Source organism: Macrobrachium rosenbergii, chromosome 37 (assembly GCF_040412425.1).
Source record: "Macrobrachium rosenbergii isolate ZJJX-2024 chromosome 37, ASM4041242v1, whole genome shotgun sequence".
NCBI classification, from domain to species: Eukaryota; Metazoa; Arthropoda; class Malacostraca; order Decapoda; family Palaemonidae; genus Macrobrachium; species Macrobrachium rosenbergii.
Window position 1 is genome coordinate 40,088,518 of NC_089777.1, and position 21,580 is coordinate 40,110,097.

General features: G+C 38.7%; 1 protein-coding gene across 1 annotated transcript; it reads right to left on the reverse strand.

Annotated features, from left to right (window-relative positions):
* Positions 1-1,786: 1,786 nt before the first annotated feature.
* LOC136825518 (T-complex protein 1 subunit gamma-like) lies at positions 1,787-20,492 on the reverse strand. Its single transcript, XM_067082091.1, has 2 exons — positions 20,049-20,492; positions 1,787-11,439 (listed from the first exon to the last, which is right to left on the reverse strand). Exon 2 carries the CDS (start codon positions 11,434-11,436, stop codon positions 9,592-9,594), a length of 1,845 nt encoding a protein of 614 aa, XP_066938192.1. The 5' UTR covers positions 11,437-11,439; positions 20,049-20,492; the 3' UTR covers positions 1,787-9,591.
* Between the last annotated feature and the right edge of the window lie 1,088 nt (positions 20,493-21,580).

The following is a 21,580-nucleotide window of genomic DNA, read 5'->3' on the forward strand; positions in this document are numbered from 1 at the left end:
TAGTTTAGGAATGTTCCTTATCCTTTTGGTTTGTTACCATCGTTTACCTATTGGTGTAGTCTCTAGCCTACCTGCCTCGCCTGCTTGCCTTAGGTCAGGTCCGCTTCACAGCCTGACCAATACACGTACCGCAGTTACCTTGTTTTTATTCATATTTTGTTAGCCTTAAGTGTCTTGGTTTGGTTAATTTTATAGTTTTAGACTTGTGTGCCTCATAATTTGGAACTTGTGGTTGATCTTGTAATTTGAGAGTATTAAAACACAGTAAAGTTTTCTTTTAATTTTATTTAGCTCCATTAAAGTATTCTTTGATGCGTACCACCAAGCTCTTGTATGGCCGATTCTCTGTTACAATTTCACTGGGTGACACAGGTCGAGCCCAGAAAAGGATTTGACAAAGGAAAATCTATTTCTGGGGGAAGACCTGTGTCACCCAGTGACCCATCCCTGCACTTCTTTCCCACCCGGGTGATATACCAAGCTTGGTGGGTGCTAATATTGGGATGTCGTAGCGGTCACGTGATGACGCCTAGTGGGTAAGCGGGTGAGCATTCTTTGTTACGGCTCACTCAATTTGGGAATTTGAGAATAGAGAAGTCTATCGGACGAAGACCTGTGATAGTGGAATCCGCTCACCCCTAGTGTATACCGACACCATTAGGTGTTCGCACCGGGGGTAGTAACCCCAGCATTGTAGATAGCTTTTTCTCTGGTATTTTTAGCAATTTTTATGCCTAGAAATAGTGCTATTGCAACCATTTCACTGGGTGACACAGGTCTTCCCCAAGAAATAGAGATTTCCTTGGTCAAAATCCCTTATTCAGAAAAAACATAATGACTTAAACTAATAAGATTCAATGAATTACAATAGTCATTAAAACTAAGTAAAATAAAACTAGAAAATTAAAAATCACAGAAATAAAATAAAACATAAGTCTAAGAAACATCAAGACAAAAAGAAAAGAAAAATTGCACAATAAATAAATTAACCTGATGACTGTAAAGTGAAAACCAGTCTTCAATTCGTGAATAATGCAGTAGATGCAATCAGGCAAAACTAAGTACGTATACAGGATTTTAAAATTTTAGACTCATTGAAATTGTCCATTTAGGGATTTTAGAATAGAATATATATTCACAACTTAAGCCACAATTCAACTAAGATCAGTCTTCCCTTCTGTTATCCATAATCTACTGATTTTCACCTTGCAGTCATCAGGTTCATTTATTTATCATGGAATTTTTTTCTTTTTTTATTGCTTTTTGTGTTTGGTTTTATGGATATTTCATAAAACTTTTATTTTTGTGAATTTACATAATTTTCTAGTTTCTTTTTTAATTAGTTTTTAATGACTTGTAATTCACTGCATTGTATTAGTTCAAGCCATTACTGTTTTTTCTGAGTAGCATGTTTTTATTGATGGTATGTAGTTTATAAAAAAAATAATTTTCTTGATATGTTTGTTCCTGTTGTAGTGTACACCTTTGGGCGTAGCGTGTGACTCGATTGTCTTGTTAAACTAACTTATAAAAGCTATGATAATCTGATTTTCACTCCCTTTCTTAGACAGTATACTCTTCTGGAGATAAATTCTGACAGAATTGAGGAACTGTACTGAGAGGAAAAAGCTAAGAGTTAAACAAATTCTAAAAGAATACTCACAGCTCTGGGTAAGAAAATCATATTTAAAAATATTGCTTGGTAATGTGAGAATAAGTATAATATGCTTAGAGTGGAGAGGAAGGGATACCAGTAACATTACATCTCTTCAAATAAAAAACACTGTATCACAGATAATTTTAATTTAACACCAATAAGATAAAAATTTATTGAGAAAACACCAAAAAACAGTGAAAGTATTACAGAAGGTGCCTATTAAAAGAAAAAAAAAAAGACAGCAACCTGAAAAATCACAGAAAAATGTTTAATTATGATAACCTGAAAGTATATGACAAGTCTCAGTACAAAATGTATTGTAAGGGATTCTGATTATATCAGTGACTAGACTGCATTGCATCAGGTACAATAATTTCAAAAGGGTAGCTCAGATCTTCATCAAGCATTGTGAGGAGTGAGTATGATGCTACTTTACTTGAACATTGCACTGTAGATCATACTATCTCAGTGCTGATCAATATGTCAGAGTTAGCTAAAAAAACACTCGCTTTCAATTGTGATATGATCACTATTCGTTGATTCTTACACACACACTGCACTGTCTGTAGCATAATAGATTCTTAATACGAAAAAGTCTTTACAAAAAGTTTTCTTTAAGACTTGGAAAAACATTTTTAAAACAATTTATGGAAATGGCTACTGCTAATGTTTATGACTTTTGTGCTTTAATTTACTTCTTTTTAGCCTGATTGTCCTATAATTATACAAAAGAACAAAAGCTCAGCATATCTATCAACACAGCACGACTCTTTGTGCCATACAGTTGTGGCAGATTTATTGTCAATATACATATACTGTACTCTGCAAGAAAGGAATTAAAGCTGTCAAATGCAGAAATAACTGTGGTCCTATTTTTAATCCCAACATCAATATGCATACTGTACTTGGGGGAACAAACAGTCTAAATGCGCAGACATTCATCTGAAATAAGAAAATACCCTAAGAAAAACAAAATTTCACAGATGTTAATATGGATTAATGTTTTCAAGTCTACACTATTCATTCAAAGAGCCAGTGGTTTGTCACTATATGATTTTTCCTATATTCACTTTACTACAATGGAGCAGTTAAGAGCCTTTTTTTTTCTTACTAAAATGCAGAAATGGGATCTGCAAAAATGTTAGGAATGCACATGCACTCCAGAACCTCTATGACGAATTTTGCATATTGTCAGTTATAATTATTGCCATGAGTTAAATGCATTGGGACCATTATAAAAAATGAAAGATTTACAATGTTAGAGTAATGGATTCTCAAAACACCTGACAATTCAGTTTGATAAACTAGCTATAGGTTTGCTAACTCTACCTAAGTAAAATTCTGATAACTTCTATATGTACACATAAGCATAACACTTACTGATGTTAGCTATGAGTAGGATCTACTACAGAAAAACAAGATTATGGAGGAAAACACGCATGGCAGCCATCATTAATATGAAAGGGAGTCCCAAAATTTTTTTTATAAAAATGAGCAACGGTTATAGGACAAATACAGATAAAAAACATATAGGTAGTATAAAATACATGAATACAGTTCAACACAGAGGAATAAATTAGTCCTCTTTTATGTACAATGTATTCTCGAAAAACTGGGAATTTCTTTTACTTCTATAAAGAATATAATTTTTTTTGTATAACACAAGGCAATAAATAACATTTAAATTTAATTAACAAAGATTTAAAACAACCTGGCATATAAAAGTACAGATAATCCAAGGAGGATTGCATAAATGTACCAGTGGACACATCAACACAGCTATGACCATATGCACGGGAATAAAGTATCAAGCATAAAAATACAAAAGAAATAGGACACAAGGTTACCTCTCACACATACTGATAGGGTAAGGTAACTGCAGACTAGGTGTTATTATGCTTGAAAGAATGTTTACTTTATTTTATACCTTTCATTATGCAATGAACATGACTTTTAAATTAATTTTTGAAAATTACCTACATTCTAGACTGTGTACACATAAGACTGCAAAATTCAAAGTTTTACAAACAACTTCTAGACATTGTCTAGAAAGCACATACAGTATACTGGTGAGTGAAGCACCAAAGAATACAGTTATCCCTGCATTCATGGATATGGTTCCTAGCACCCTTCATGCATGCGTGAATTCAAGCAAGACAGTGAATACCATATTGTACAGTATAGTACAAAACACATACACTTATAATACTGTTTCTTTTTTAAGTTATAACCATTGTGATATAAACAGAAACAATTTTCAAAATAAACTAAATTATTTGTCTAAGTACAAATAAGTAAAGTCTAAGTCACTCTTACAAAAATATAAAAAATTTAACTAGATACTCGCCACCCTCCTTTGTTCTTTTTTTTTTTATAACTAATGGTATAAGTTACAATATCCATAAAATGATGTGAAACAAAGTAAATGTCACAGGCAGGTGTTGTCAAGAATGGTATTAGACTATGAATCTCCTGACAATATGTCTAAGGGATTACATGTTTTATGTGTGCCTGGAATGCCCAGCAATGAAGAAGAGTTTCATTGGGTTGTCAGGGAAAAATAAAATAGTTTTTTCTTAGATCTCATGTTGAAAAACACTTCGATAGGTAAGTGTTACCATTACCTTTTTTATTGCCAAAAAGCTATTCCAGGGTCTTTTAAATATTCATAAATGCCAAAGGTGATTTGTACACTATGTAAACAGTCGAACCCTGGTATTTGAGGGGGTTAGGGACCACAACCAACCATGATAAGTTGAAGTCTGCAATAAGTTCTATTTTAATAGTTCAAACACCAAATATACCTTAAACTATCATCCTAAAAGACTTTAATATCATTTCAAACTCACCTTACAACATTACTGTACCCTTAAAAATATGTATATGGCTTACAGCTACGCGTCAACGCTCCTACAACTGTTACTGTACTCTTACCAAGGTGAAAACCAATCAAGTTATCCCTATATGTGTTCAACCCTTACCATTTTCTTTTAACATAGATAGGGTTGACACTGATGAAGGTTGACTGAAGATGATGATTTAGCAGTGCAGTCTGATGAATGGAGGGCCCTTCACCTGCTCGAGAAACATGGTGATAGGCAGCTGCTGTTGCTGCTGCTTCATGCTGACAAGGACAATGTTTAGGGCACCATTGCTGCAGCAAGGGCATTTGTGAACCTCAAGAAGCGTCCCATATAAAGATCCCATGCCGAAGCTGACTCCTGCACCTCCTTGACCATCCTCTTAAGTCAGGAAAGACGTTCCAAAGACAAGCCCTCATCCTCCTGCTCGTACCCTGAACCTAGTGTTTCTTCTTCCTCGCTGATAGACTCATAAATTCATTGTCAGTGTCCATTTCATTCACAAAGTGCTTGAGGGAGTTCCGGGGTGACTTGAAGGCACGGATCATGCCCTGGTCCATAGGCTGGAGGAGAGCGGTGGTGTTGGCATGGAGGAACTAAAGATGGTCTCCATCGTAATAAAGATCCTGAGGGTAGCCACCAGCATTATCCATAATCAACATCTTGAACTCCATGCACAAGTCATTGAGGTATTCCTTAAACTTGAGGGATGAAGCTCTGAATGAACCAGTTACACATAAGGACTTTGGTGATCCAGGCCTTGGGGTTGTGCATCCTAAACTGGCAGCCAGTGCTTGTTCTTATTCATAAGGGTCCTTAGGTTTGCAGCCTTGTAAATGAGGCCTGGTTTCAGCATGAAGCCACACATTATGAGGGTAACCCTATCCTTCTGGGCCTTGAACCCGGGGGCTCTGGCTTCATCCTTCATGAAGTATCTTCCAGAACAAGACCATCTCGTCCATATTGAACACCTGTTGTGGATGGCAGCCCTTGTCCCTGATGATCTTCTTGAAGGTCTTGGGATATTTCGCAGCTGCTGCTGTGCCTGTCGATGCCACCTCCCCATGCAGAGAAACATTCTTTAGTTGGAACTGCCTCTAAAAACGTTGGAACCACCCCTTGCTGGCCCAAAAATCTTCAGGGGCTGATGATGGTCCTGCTTCTTCCTCTTCTTCTTTACCAGTGGGTTCGTTGAAGCCTAAGAAGTCTGCTTCCTGTACATTGCCGCCTTCTGTAACAGTTGAAAACTACTGGTAGAGTTGTCATGCCTTCTTGCAAATGATGTTGGTGTTGAGGGGAATGTTCTTCTTATGGCCGTCTGTGATCCAAAGTGCAAAGGCCGACTCCAGCCTCACGATGCTCATATCACACACAGCGGAAACCTTCTTGGCACTACCATAGACACTAACATTCACGGTCTTCCTTGTCTCTGCTTCTTTCTTCTTGATTACCAGACGGTACTCTCATTCACGCCATAATGGCGGGCTACTGCAGCATCATTTTTCCCTTCCTTCAACGTATCCAAAAGTCCTACCTTCTCCTGGAGCACCATGACCTTCCTCTGGCGCTTAAGCTCTTTGCCAGGAGGTAAGGAGTAGGGCATTTAGGAGACATCTTAGGGCATGATTACACAGAATAACACTGCGAACAAAGACGCGGAAAGTACACACATACACAACCAAAACATTCGAACAGTGAAGAATATGCTTTGAACTGGCAGAGATGTGGGCTCTGTACATCTCCACGAGAGTGAGTCTTGGGGGTGGGTACACAGCCAATCAGCGCCAAGGGTACAGCCAATCAGCGTCAAGGAAAATGAATGGCGCTCCTGAACTGGCTGCTTTGCAAACGCCAGCCAATAGCTGGCGTAGCTGGCATTCCATTAGTGGGGAGGCCTAAGTGGGGCCAAGATCAATTTTGGGGGGCCAAAGAAAATTACACAAAACTAATATACCAATTCTGTAATCAGTAAAATATACTATTCTCAAATGTATATATCCATGTGAATGAAGGAAAATAACAGTATTGGTAATTAGTACCTGTATTTGAAATTATAGAGCTGAGTTTTCAATTAATTTTCAGCTCTTACTATATGCAAATGTATCAAATACTATAAGGGTTAAAATTTAGCTACAAAGGAAATTTCAACTGGGGGGGGCCAATGGGGGCAAAGCATCTGACTGGGGGGACCCAGGCCACCCCTGGCCCCCCGTAGCAACACCACTGTCCATACTTTGAATCATTTAGCCAGTTTGCCACTTTTTAGGTGTACAGTATATACTATTCGGTGGCATCTTGCTGAACAATCCAATTTCATGACAGCAGAAGACTTACTCTGCAAGGTACCATTTTTCTTCTACCATTAATTGAATAATGCAGGAAATCTAGCAGTGGTATCTTCATTAGCAGATACAGACTATCTATTATAAGAATTTTATTTTTTATATTCTTATGCCAGTTTGGCATTACTTGATCCTAGGGTTCATTTTGAAAAGAGTACTTGCTTTTTGACATAACAAATTTTCCCATTTGGTTCTTAACAAAAAATTTAAATATTTTCTCATCTTCCATTAATATTTATTCCTAAATACTGAACAAAATTAGAAAGAATTTTTCTTTTCACTATTCTTATCATGGTTTATTTTTTTTCACTGTATATTCTTGCCAATTCATAAGCTGTCATTTTCTCTTTAAGTATTACATCAAGAATGTCTATTGGCTCTCTTTAAGAGGCTTTATGGGCTGTTATGGGTTGGGTAGACTTGTCAGTGTCACTACTTTTGTGCCTTCAGCCATAATCCCAGAACTCACAGAAAGGAACAATAAGCAAAGAAAGCAGGTAATATTGCAAGCAAGCTTTGATACACTTTTGTTCACAGTGAATGTTAACACATGGCTAATATAATAATGCATTCAGAGCACTGAGGTATGATAAAGTAGATGGGATCTGAGACATAGATAGCTGCCATTAGCATACTACTGAATTTGCACATGCTGAATTAGCTTACAACATGAGGCTACTGTATTACTGTACAATAAGAAAGATTCCATATGCAGTACAGGATTTGTATACTACATACAGTATGTATTTTTAGGCATACATTGCTTCTATACCACTCATCTGTGTGCAAAATAAACATCATTAAGTTATTGGGCTTTGCTTTTAGTACAAAAAAAAAAAAATACTGCATTAAAATTTTCAGTAATTTCCCAACTTATCAGCCAAACTTTAGACTCCTTTACTTATCAGCTACTTTATTATGCTGGTTTTTACTAGGCTACCTTTTGGAAGACAGACATTTTGTGGATAAATCTCTTAAAATTGAATGACTCCATTTAGGGGGTAGTTCTGTCAGTCCACCTCATGTGGTGCACTGTAGGCATTACTAAAGGGCATTAGCAGTGCCTCTTTTGCCCCTAGCTGCATCCACCTTTCACCCTTTTACTTTGCCTCCATTACTACTTCCTTTCTTCAATCTTACTGTCCTACTCCTCTAACTATTATTCTTACTGCAACTGTGCGGTTTACTCTCAGTTCCACCTTCAGACTCTTAAACTTCATCTCCCTTATTTTCTGGATCTCTTTGTCTTGCTGTCCAACCTATCCAACTCTCTTCTTCATTGTCTTGAGTGCTGAATAGATGAAAGTGTCGAAGCGCTTGGCCTTGACAGCCTGGATACCATAAAATAAAATAAAACCACAACTGAATAATTAAGTTCAGTTTTGCTTAGGTTACTGACAGTTGGGGGATAACTTAAATGTTCCAGTGCAAGCTATACTGCAGGTCTGATAAGCATGTGCCACTTATCAAAATGCCAAGCACCTACAGCATCTGATAAGTGGAGAGGCTACTCTAAAACTAATATACTAAATATATTATCACATACATTACCAAAACAATATAATTTAGTAAAAATTATACAAACTGTACAGCACACACTGACCAGAGTTTGATAAAATATTCTTGATACAACTTCACACCCCAGACTTCAGATAATAAATATGATTAGAAGAATTAAATCATATAGAACATATATAAAGCAGTAATCTGATCATTCAACTCTTTAATAAAGAATAAATTACTATTCAATATGTTTACTTATTTAATCACTGGTTATCATTTTCACAGACACATTACAATCTAGGAACTCACAGCTATTATGCACATGTAAAGGCAGATATTTTAAACAGCCTACAGACTAGAATCACAGGTGCTGTGCAACATTTAAGGCTAAGATGGTACAACAAGCAAGAAGGAAATATATTGGTACTGGTAACTGCAAATTTACAAATGCTGTAGAGCTTTTAAGGCTTTTCAAGTTTTCAAGCAGAAGCTGCCCACCATCACAGCAGTAAAAAAGAAAATCAAATTGTCCCAATACTACTGTATTATGACAGCTGTATTAAAAAAAATTCTGCATCATTACCATACACAAACAGTGTAATTAGCTAATAATATAGTAAAGTCACAACAGCCAACACTATAAAAATACAAATAGTCTTTCATTCCGAGAGCATTTTTCTAATAAAGTCCTACATTTATTCACAACACAAAGCATTATTTTCTATTTTTTTTTTTTTTACTGGACGGTTTTCATAGTACCATAGTAATAAATCCTTGAAAGAAAGACTTGAAAACAAAAACAAGAACTTGAAGCAAGTTCACATTTGTACAGTAAATTCCAAACTGTTATCTTAGATTTTATGGAATTCACAAAATAACTGCAAAAAAAAATCAATATTCATTTGCATAAATACATAAATTAATGTACATTATTTTGAGCACATAATCATCTTTCATATTCCAAAGATGGATTTTCTTGGCCCATCTATCAGAACCACACATTTAACTGGCCTCTCTGCAGACTCCACATAACAAATGCTGAAACATGATGGCAGTGCAATATGCAGTTGCCACCCCATTTCTTGTGCACCGCGGGTGTGCTTGAGAGCTGGTGAGGTTTTGACTAAGTTAAAACAAGGCACAACTTTACTTTGAGGGCAGTGGTGCATCATCATCTTACTCTGCAAGTGCAATGGCATCAGCTGATACCTGATGCAGGTGCCAGCATTTAAGCTGCTTCTTCATCACTGATTTCCTCATGACTGCTAATTTTTTTGGGAAGTCTAATTTTTGAGGGAACAATATGCTCTATTCTCAAAATGAAGTGAGCAAAAGTGAAAACAGAGTCAAGAACTTTGAAAAAAACGAAAGGGCTTTCATAACCCTTGAACTTCAAATCAGCCAGCAGATTACTTAAAGAATATGAACCAGATCCATTCAAAAGTTTCCTACTATGACTGTTGAAGGTAGTGTTAAAGATTATGTATCTTTCTTGAGGTAGTCTTGATTTCTTATATAACAAATATGGAATTTCATTTAATAATTCTAATACCACCGACAAGCCAACTTCCCTTACCCCATCTCGATAACCAACATGATCTTCTAAAACCAAAAACTTTGCTAGCAGTGCTACATATGCACCAGGAGGAACAGAATAAAACAATGGTAAGGGGTCACTAGTGGATAAGTAAGAACTTATTCCACCAGCATTACCTCCGACAGTGTTTGAATTGACTGTCGTTAGGTAATATGGATCTCCCGTGAGTGTAGAACTTGACGAGGATCCTTGACCTGATTCTAAGCCTCCACTAACACATTTTGCTTCTCTTAAAAATTTATACAAAACAAGACAGTCCATTATCCAGTGGTGCAAATATCTAAAAAGTTTACAAAATGCAGAGGAAAACTGTTTGCATTGTGAAACTGTTGGACCATAGAGTATTATCTGATAAACATTTGATAAATACAACCTAACGAAATGTGAATTACCAAGAATAATAGGTTCTACCTTATCAATGGTTCTTATATTTTCTGAGCAAATATCATTTAAGCAAGTCACTGGACTTGCTCGTAACTTTGTAACAATAAAACTCCATTCTTCAGCATCTATCATATCAATTACTGAGAAACCATATTTTTTACACTGCAGAACAGCCCAGTCAGGAAAATAAACTGAAGAGAATATCAAGTGTACACGTATAGACTTCAAAATGGAAAGACACTTAGTTAAAAACAAGTTGTGTATCATCAAACTGTCCATCAGTAACTCTGAATCTGCTACTTCAACAGTGACATTACTAGGCCCCTCTTTCACTTCTTCCAATTCTATAGACCATAAAACACATGGTAAATTTTCAAATGACATGGATTGTTCTAGATGTTTGAAATCTCTGGTAAGAACAAAACCTTGGGTAACACTTGATTTTAAGAGTGGAGCATTATAGATCTCCACTATTGCTCTGTGGGTATTAATCATTTTATCTCCCAAGAGCTTTACTACATCATCACTGCTACTGCACTGACAGGTAAGGTATAACCTAAATAGCCCAGCAAGTGTTTTAGATATTAGTTTAGAGAATTTTGTTGAAAAAAAACTTTCAGCTGAACTAGTTAATATTTCTCCTAAGGCTTCAAAATTGTGAAGTGGATATACTTGCACACCATTTTCAAAAACCTGTCTTTGAATGGTACTTAGCATATATCTCTTCAAGTAAGAAACTATTTGCAACATTCTCTGCCTCCTAACAGTTTGGGAAGCTGAGTTACGTAGTGACACATGATAGTCTAGGGAACGTAAAAGGGACCTCAATAATAACAAAGTTCGTTTACTTCCATCCCCACGTACTTTTGACTGATCCAAGATGCCCTTTGTTACCATGGCTAAGAGTGGATCACCAATGGCTAAGGATGACAAAAGCTCAATTCCATCTTGGGTAATGATGACACTTCCACTTCTCTCCATTAAAACTGACCTGCCATGAGGACCAAGGGCATTCTCCATGATGGATGCTAAGCCACCACACTGGACAACCAAATTTGATATACTTAAGGCTTTCTGGGATTGGCTCATCATGACCTGTGGGAAAGTAAGAATTTTACTTGGCTAAAAGATTTTTATAGCAATTTACAAGAAAAACAATTTTACTTAAATGCACTACTAGATACTAGAAAACATAAATTCATTTAATATCTCATTTTAATTTGGTAGTGTTAATCATTCATGAAATTTTGATAACATTAAACATAGTATTATTATATTGAAATCAATCTTGAAGCAATAGTTATTTTATGACTCATTTTTGTAATCCAATAGCAAATAGTTTTACATAATGCATTAAGAAAAATAACAGTAATAAGGGTCTGCCTTTGTCAGTTTCAGCTTTGAAAAAAAAGAAAGTGGTCCTCCACAAAGTCAAACTCACACAGAAAGCTATCATCATCCTGAAGCCACATAACATAGCAGAGCCATTACAAAAATTTAAGCTATTTTCTATATCTTTATTGCTTACGGTACCTTTGAAGGTAAATATTTAACTAAGGAATAAAGATTTCTTTTAAACTGCTGCGTTTTGAATTTTAAGAATGAGACAGTATTTTTCATAATATAACTAGGTTAGGGGATATGTCGAAAACAGCTTCCCTTCATGCAAATGCTATGCCAGTCCTAGAAATAAGCTTGCATGTACAACCATCTTGGATAATTAATTCCAATAATCATTAAATAGGAAGTTCTCATCAAATATATTCAAGCAGCATACTGAATACCCTACACTTGTGGTTTACTCACATGTAAAGGTTAGGTGGCAGCTCTCTTGGAATATGTTAGATAGAAATGCCAGTACTGAATAAAATAAAGAAAGCCTTCATAAATCAACAAAACTACATTAAAGCAAAATAATTCCCTTTACTCTATTATAATTAAAATTTCAGTGTTAATGCTTCTTCTCCTCTATTAATGTTAATTACCAGAGGATTAATATCGAACACATGAGCAGCCTTGAATTAATTTCATATTTCCTTCCTCTCAACTGTACCCAGTACACTTGCAAGACCTTAAAGCTACGCAAGTAAAGACAGAATGCATATTATGTTCTACCCACAAAGGAAAAATCATCTTAAGATCGTAAGTAAAGAAAGTTGAGACAAAAAAAAAATAAAAAATTCAATCGATACAAAAATTAATATACACTGGAGAAAGGAAGCAGTAGATTTTACCTGACACAGGAACCTACCCTAATCACAGGTGACCATATGATAAAGCAATTTCCTGCCAAACAAGCACCATACACATTTTTCTGCCTGCTTAAATTGGGTTTCATTCATATTTAATAATTAATTTGTTTTCTTTTGAGTTCTTTTCACTTCAGAATCCTAAAGTTATGGAGGGAATAAAGAGGGAACATGTAAACATGTAAAACCAAATTGGGCAAATGCCTACATTACCATGCATGAGGTGTACATTGTGAGTATTTGTCTTGGTAGTAAGCTATTAGCCTACTATTCAATAACCAATCATTAGGATAGCTACAGGCTAGCTTAATTACAAAGACTTATCAGTTGTTACTTTGCAATCTCATACCATGGACCAAATACAGCCTAGTACTCAATAAATATAACAGCAAAAGTGGCAGAATTGTGTATGCTGTATGTGACGGTTGAGGCCAGTTTACGCAGGTCAGGGATACAACCTAACCTGACATTCTCTTAACGTAAACTAACACGGCGTGGTGCACTGGCCTGGCCAGTCGCCCTCTCTGGATAGCCCTAACGCAACAGCGTGCTTGGCAGAGCGACAAAGGCACAACTACCCTGGGTATTTCTAAGCAAGAACTCTGTTACAATAATTGATATTTTTATAATTATTTGAGTCAATATATGTAATTGTGTAAGGATGTAAGACCTACATCATTCTTGTAAAGAAGCATTACCACGCCTAGTTTGTGATCGACTCGTGTAAACAATAATATTCAGATACCAATAAATGGAGATCATTGCAGCAGGTGTTTCCTTTCTGCCCACCTTTATTAGCGATTATTAATCGAATGGAACACCAATACTTCAACACTCTACATGGACTATTACCCCTTGGAAATTGATTTTTTCCATACTTTTAGTGTTGCTGATGAAGGAGGTGGACTTGTTTAATGTTGGGCAATTATTAACCTCATATTTACCCAACATGGTTGGGGACCCTTTGGGAATGCAAGGTTTTGGAAACGATGGGAGAAAGACCGGACCGCCATGTTGTTGAAGAACGGTTCCGCGCATTCGCAAGTCATTAGAGAGCCACATGTTTAAGAAGGGATTGGCTAAGGAAACCTATTATAAAAGGAACTATATCAACCTAACGTACCTGTATGGGCTAGCCGTATTCGTAACCGCAAGATATGTTGGACAATGGAGGAGGGAGTGTGCCTGGCAGTGCACAGCAAGGGAAGAGTTAGTTGCAGCTGCCCGCTGGTAAGGATCACTTGTATCCAATATTGTCCTGAACTCTTTATGGGCTAATAAAGCTTCAGAGGTTAGCTATCTTTCTCTAGCCCTCACATGGCGCAGTGACAATCAAGAACCAACGATTGAATCAAGATGAGTTGGCATGTGCGAAGGGCCACGCCCGCAAGAAAGTCTGCAAACTTGCCAGCTGCACCGGCAGAAGGAGCCGGCAGGATCTCGTGTGCGTTGCAGTCTTAACAGGCGGCGATTGAAGCATTGACACGTCAGTTATCAGCACTTCAAGGGAATGGTTCTGTACCTCCGCAGTCTCCTGTGTCAGGCAGGACCCCAGCAGCAGCAGCGCCCAAGAAGTGCAAGTAAGACATGTCCCTGTCTGCATTCTGAAGTTGGAGGAGGTCGTAGAGTGTTGGCTTCACCTGAACAAATGGGTGGGCATAGAAGCCGTCATGCATCTATGTCTCTGGTGCAAGGCTGAATTGCAGAGTGCTTTGGATGCAATACAGGAGCTAGTGACATCGTCATCCAACCAGGCTGTGTTATGGGACACGTTATTCAGTAGCCATCAGTTGGCTGAAGAATCCATTAAAGTTTACATTAATAAGTGTCTCCAACAGGCAATTGATTGCAGATTTAAGTGCCCGTCGTGTTCTAGTGATTTAGCAGAGTATATCCTTGTTAGGAAGATAATGGTCAGCCTACATAACCCCATGCTAAAAAGAGAGTTGTATCAGTCAACAGGTGAGTCTATGTCATTGGAGGATTTGAAAACAAAAGGCTTAGCATTCGAGATGGCAGCTCGTGACTCATTGGGTGGTAAACCCAACGTTTCTGGGGCGGCAGTCGAACTGTCCGACGAAGAGGAGCCACCCGTGGCACATGCCGTGGCTGCAGGTATGGGCAAGCAGCGGAGGGGCCCATCAAAGGATAGGTCTAAGTGTAATAGTTGCAACAGATATCATGGTCATGGGCGCCAAGCCTGTCCGGCAAGAGATGTTGAGTGCTTTAATTGTGGTGGTAAAGGGCATTTGGCCAGGTGTTGCCTGAAAGGAAAGAAGAAAAGTCAGGGAGATAAAAATTCTTTGGCGACTGTTAAAGTGTCGTGTACAGGTTGTAGTAACCTGCCTAACGTGAAGATTGATATTCGCATCCCTAGTAGTAGAAAATGGGGTCAGGCAATGGCGGTAGCCGATACTGGGGCAGAAGTATGTGTGGTTGGCACACAGCATCTTCGTTTATTGGGGTTGAGCAAGGGTCAATTGCAAAAACCGAAGGTGAAGTTAGTGGACATAGTGGGGAAGGCAGTGCCAGTATGGGGGGTGACCTGGTGTTGCATCAAAATAGGCTCTGTGAAGTGTGAGCAGATGGTTTATTTTGCTAAATCATCATCATGTGTTTTCTTATCTTTAGATTCATGTAAAGAGCTGTGTTTAGTGCCAAGAGATTTCCCTTATGCTAAAGTGTCTAGTGTCTGTGAGAGCAGTGAAATTGCTTGTAACTTCGACAGTGTCGCATCGGTGCGTCCTCCGACGAACAGTCCGCCAGCCGTAGCCTCATTGGCCCAAAGGAATAGTGATGGAGTCATGAAACGTGAGGTAAGAGACAGTGCCAAGGGTCAGTATTGCGTGTCAGGCAGCACTGTATCCCCATGGTCTTAGCCCCACCTGCCAACGAGAGGAACCCACCTTTCCCCCTGGTTGAGATGAATGTCGACCGCTTCCAAGAATGGCTCTTGCAACGTTTTTCGGCCACCACATTTAATACGAGCCAGTGCCCCCTTCCGGTGATGGAAGGCCCCCCACATCATATTCATGTTGTGCCAAATGCTAAGCCTGTGGCCTTTCATACACCGTTGCCTGTTCCCAAGCATTGAGAGAACGAGGTGAAGAAACAGTTAGAGAAAGACGTGAGCCAAGGTATCATCCGCAAAGTGCCAGCTGGTGAGGCCACCGAATGGTGTTCTAGGATAGTAGTAACTGGCAAGAAAAATGGCCAGCCTAGAAGGACAATGGACTTTCAACTGCTAAATGCAGTGTATTTAAGAGAAACCCATCACACAGCTGCCCCATTTGATATGGTCTCAAACGTCCCACCACACATTTTTAAAACAGTGGCTGACACATATTCTGGTTTTCATCAGGTGGAACTGGACGAGGAGAGTAGGAGGTTGACTACCTTTATTACACCATGGGGACGATATCAGTATCTACGTACCCCCATGGGCCATTGCTCGGCTCTGGACGCGTACACAAAACGTTTTGATGATGTCATAGCAAACGTTACCAGAAAATACAAGTACATTGATGATACCCTGCTGTATGACACGAGTGTTGAACAAGCGTTTTGGCATGCGTTTGATTTTTTGGAGTTGTGTGAGAAACATGGGATTACACTCAATCCGCCTATATTCAAGTTTTGTAGGCGGGAAGTAGAATTTGTGGGTTATCAGTTGGGTTGGGATGCCTACCAACCAACAGCGGATAGGCTATCAGCTGTCAAGGATTTCCCCATGCCGTCGGAGCCGTCTATAACTGACATTCGTGCAAGGCATGGATTAGTGAATCAGCTGGCCCCATTCATGGCGACAGCCCCTGTGATGGCTCTGTTTAGGGATCTGCTTAAGAAGCCATAAAAAAAAAAGTATATTGGGATGACCAGCTGCAATGAGAATTCGAGACGACAAAGAGTACTATATGTCAGTTAGCCAAAGAAGGCCTGAGGTACTACGACAAATCACGGCCGACGGCCGCCATGACAGACTGGTGCAGAGAGGGTATTGGATTTGTGGTACTGCAACAATATTGCAGCTGTGTTACAGTGGATACCCCTTTCTGCTGCAAAGGGGGATGGCATTTGGTGTTATGTGGCAGCAGACATCTCACCTCTACTGAAGCGGGGTATGCTGCAGTTGAGGGAGAGGCCCTAGGGGTAGTGTGGTGTCTGAAAAAAGCCAGGCTTTTCTTGTTAGGTTGTTCGAATTTGACAATGGTTACGGACCATCGTCCCTTAGTGAAACTGTTTGGTAACAGGGAGTTAAAGGATATTACTAATCCCAGATTATTTAGGTTAAAGGAAAAGACATTGCAGTATCATTTCAGCATCAAATATTTGCCTGGAAAAAGAAACTGTGCGGCTGACACACTCTCCCGCTACCCCTCCCTCCGCACTAAGCCAGAAGACGAAGATTTGGAACTCAGCGATGACCTCATGGTTGCTATGGTAACCACCTTGGCGGCAGCGCTTGAGGTGGAGGACATAGTCATAATGGATCAAGAGACTGTTGTCAATGCTGCTCGAGATGACCCAGTGTACCAGTTGCTACTGACGAGAGTTTGCAATGGCGAGTGGCCTCAGAGCAAGAGTCAAGAGCTCAAGTGTTTAAAACCTTTCTTTGGTGTGCGAGAACGGTTAGCAGTATCAGGCGAATTAGTAACATGTACCTATGACCAAGGGTGTGTACGTTTGGTCATCCCAGAAAGTTTACGGCAGCAGGTAGCGGCTAACATGCACAGCGGTCATCAAGGTTTAGATTCAATGTTAAGAAGGGCCCGCCAATCGGTGTATTGGCCGGGCATAACAGGTGACTTGGAACATCAAAGGGCAAAGTGTCAAGTATGTGAGACACACACCCCATCGCAGCAGCAAGAACGTTTGATCATGACGCCCCCACCAGAGTAACCGTTTCACCAGGTTGTGGCTGACCTCTCCCAGGTCCACGGACGCACGTACTTGGCTTTTGCTGATAGGTTGACTGGTTGGGTAAAGGTGGCCCATCTGCCTAATGGTGCCACGTCAGGACATCTCATCAAGAAATTCAGAGGGTATTTTATCAGATGGGGTGCCCCAGAGGAACTGGCTACCAACGGTGGAACCAATTTGTCGAGCAAGGAGATGAGGAATTTTCTAAGAAGATGGGGCGTGTCATCCAGGATATCATCAGCTTTATATCCCCAATCAAATGGGTGCGCAGAAGCAGGTGTCAAGGTAGCAAAACGTGCCATCACTGACCACCTAGGGCCTGGGGGTAGTCTAGATACGGATCAGGTTGCCAAAGCCCTCTTGCAGTATCATAATACACCGTTGCACGGAGAAAAAGTGTCGCCAGTATTACCGAATAAATAAATAAATATTGGAAGAAATCTCTTAGGTCTAGAGAACTGAAAATGGCTGAAAAGAATGAAAAGGTCTCGGCGAAAACAGAAGGAAATTTGCGGACTCTGAAACCCCTCCAAGTGGGGCAAAATGTCTGCATTCAGGAACCCGCATCCAAACTTTGGGATCGCACTGGTGTGGTAACAGAAGTCATTGGGACCGGGTACCGTCAGTACCGTGTACGGTTGGACGGAAGTGGTCGGGTGTCAGTATGCAACAGGTGCCACCTTCGCCCCTCAGTGGCACCAGCATCGCCAGTACCCCCTGATCGGGATTCTCGGGAACCAGAGTCTTTTCCCGAATCTCGACAACAGAGATGTAGGAGGCCACCTGCATGGCATGACGATTATAAGATGAAATTTTGTTGAACACTGTAATCTGTTGTATTTTTAGTAATTCTGAGAGTGTTGTATTAATTATGTATGATATTCTGTCTTTTTTCTATTTTTTTATTTTGTTGTGTTCACGGTTAGCTAGGACAGCTCCCGCAAAAGAACAGAGTGCATGTACTATTGTATTTTGAAGATAGAAAAATATTTGTCGCCTTATATATATTTGTCCATCTTGTGGGGGCATGTATGGGCTAGCCGTATTCTTAACCGTAAAATATGTTGGACAATGGAGGGGGGAGTGTGCCTGGCAGTGCACAGCAAGGGGAGAGTTAGTTGCAGCTGCCCGCTGGTAAGGATCACTTGTATCCAATACTGTCCTGAACTCTTTATGGGCTAATAAAGCTTCAAAGTTAGCTATCTTTCTCTAGCCCTCACACTACCCTAACCTAACCTAACCTAGCAGGCAATGTTGCTTAGTCGGGGGGTGGAGTCCCCTGAACCCCCTAGTGAAGGAAACTCCACTCCTTACCAAAAGCTCCCCTGTAACACTGCGTATGCGCAATAGCATTCCAGGATGGCCAACATACAACTTCTGGGGTTATTTAAAGGTTAATTACAGTCGAACAAAAAAAAAAAAAACAGTAAATTCTTACTAAGCAACCATATACTTAGGGTTGCCACCTCGAGCTCAGAAAAATACAGAACGTAGTTGTATAAGGAGGAAAAGTTCAGGCGAGCGGAGATAGCCCTTTCTTCTGGGGCATTGAAAACAGTTAACATGAGGCTGAGGAACTGGAAGATCACCTCTCAAGTTGTCAGTTATCTGTGAAGTGACCAGTCTATAGAAATTCAAATCTAAATGACATGCTGTGACATAGACAATGAAATAATATATATATATATATATATATATATATATATATATATATATATATATATATATATACATATATATATATATATATGTATATATATATATATATACATATACCATAAAGTTTATTTCATTCCGTCAGAACTGTACAAAATAAAATGCAGGATTTATTTCACTGCTAAACTACAATAGCCATTGAAAAATAACATCATACCAATTTTCAGTGAATAGGAAAACTATGGATATCGGTCATTCCCAGGTTTCCTACTTTTCCCATAAGTAGAAGCCTTTTATCCTTTGCAATGAGAAAGTCAGCACAACTCCATTCGAATTTGAGGGTTACAAGGAGTTCGGATTTTAGCTCAGTGGAGCACCTATTCCTGATGTCAGTCCACTTGTTTTGCATAATTGAGAACGTAATTTTAAAATAATGATGTTCAGACACCTTATGAACAAATACGTTCTGTATTGGTTCAATACAGAAGCAACATCTCACTCTCAATACAGAACAAATCTGTATTTTACAGAACGGTGGCAACCCTACATATACTAGGCCTATAGGAAAAATCAATTTCCAAAGTAGTACCCGATGAGGAGCTCTTGTTTAGTTCTACCCTATTGTGCATTAGGCCTACGTCCACCTTATGGACATACTACGTAAGCCTTAACCTAAGTGACGCCACTTTTACTGGGCTAGTCGCAAATCAATGCTTTACTTAACCTCGTCTTTCACACTTCTCTAGCTTCAAATGGGCAATTTATTTATAACTTTAGAGACTGTTTACTATTATATAGCGGGGATAATCCCATTTAATATTTTTTTCAATCTAACAACATTTTATCGGCCAGTATATAATAACTTTCTAAGATACTCACCCATGATTATACTAACATAACTGAAGTTAAAGCTACCATAGCCTATCTCTGTTTACAAACTACGTCCACATTCCTTAGGAGCACTTATCCACCAGTTTTTCGGAACATTTCTGTCTTTTAAAACGTTTGAATAATTGTAATTATGTAATGTATTTCCGTGCAATATCCAAACAATAAACTCACACCTTTGAAAATCTGAAATAAGTGTGAACCTTTACCTTTAAAAATCTTTTTACTGTCGTTTTCCTCAAATCGGTCTTTGTGCTTAGTCTTTATTAAACAGGAATGAAAGCAGTAACTTCACAGAAATTTCACCGTTTGTCCTCAATATTTCAGTGCAGCTTTGTTATTTTTGCCATAGTGATTTCAGATTAGTATACTGTAAGTATAAGTAACAAATGCATTATTAATTTCTTGTCATTCACTGATAGATAAATGACTGGATAAGATGCAGAATCGTTGTGTCATGCCACACTATCAGTCAGTAAATAAAGGATTTTATTATTATTATTATTATTATTATTATTATTATTATTATTATTATTATTATTATTATTATTATTATTTTATTATTATTATTATTATTCGATAAAAAATCCCGTGACTTTCAAGAGAGAAACCTCACACATTTTGGGCTTCTGCAAATCAGTCCTTGGTGAATAATCGGTTACCAGCTGATTATTTCGAACATCGCAGATTCCCGCCCTTGACAGAACTAAGACTTATTCATAGTTTTTTTACCTATATGCATCATATAACGTGATATGTTGTATATGTATATGCCTATTTATTAGTATGTGTTCCAATGTGTTTAGATAACTGCAAATGAAACTGATCTGTTTGGGGAAAAGAAATTTTGTCCATACATACTCTTTCTAACTGAATGGGATATGGGTTGGAATATAAAATTTTGGCCAAAGGCCAAGCACTGGGACCTTTGGGGTCATTCAGGGCTAATAGGGAAATTGAGAGTAAAAAGGTTTTAACGTGTAAGAGGAGGAAAACCTCGCAGTTGCACTATGAAACAATTGTTAGGAGATGGTGGAAAGAAAGATGGAAGAAAGAGAATATGAGCAGATGTGCAGTACAAGGAATGGAAGGGGTCGCAGCTAGGGACCGGACTCTGCAAAGAACTTTAAGTAATGTCTGTGGTGCACCGACGGCACTCTCCCCCTAAACTTGACCAGAGACCATTTGCATACCACTAGACCATTTGGGTCATTAGAGTGACAAATAATTCTAGCTAACAAAGGTAGAAATGGATGAAACACTAATCAAATCAGTTGGCTCTTGTGCATACAATCATTACATACAAAAACAAGCAGACTCAAGGCCAACTCATGCCATGTCGACAAGGAGGATGAACACCACAGGGCAACAGCTTTTTAGAATAACGTTTAAAACAATTTCTGCAGAAAATTCTACATCAACTACAATGCAGTGTTTAAATAGTTCCGGCCGTAAGCAAATCACCGCGTATTTAATGAAGTATCAGGGCTCCATGCAGCTTCATGAAGAAAGACAGATATAAT

Bases quoted from the DNA above. Each gene is read 5' to 3' on its own strand.
- LOC136825518 (XM_067082091.1), bottom strand. From the start codon at position 11,436: ATGATGAGCCAATCCCAGAAAGCCTTAAGTATATCAAATTTGGTTGTC.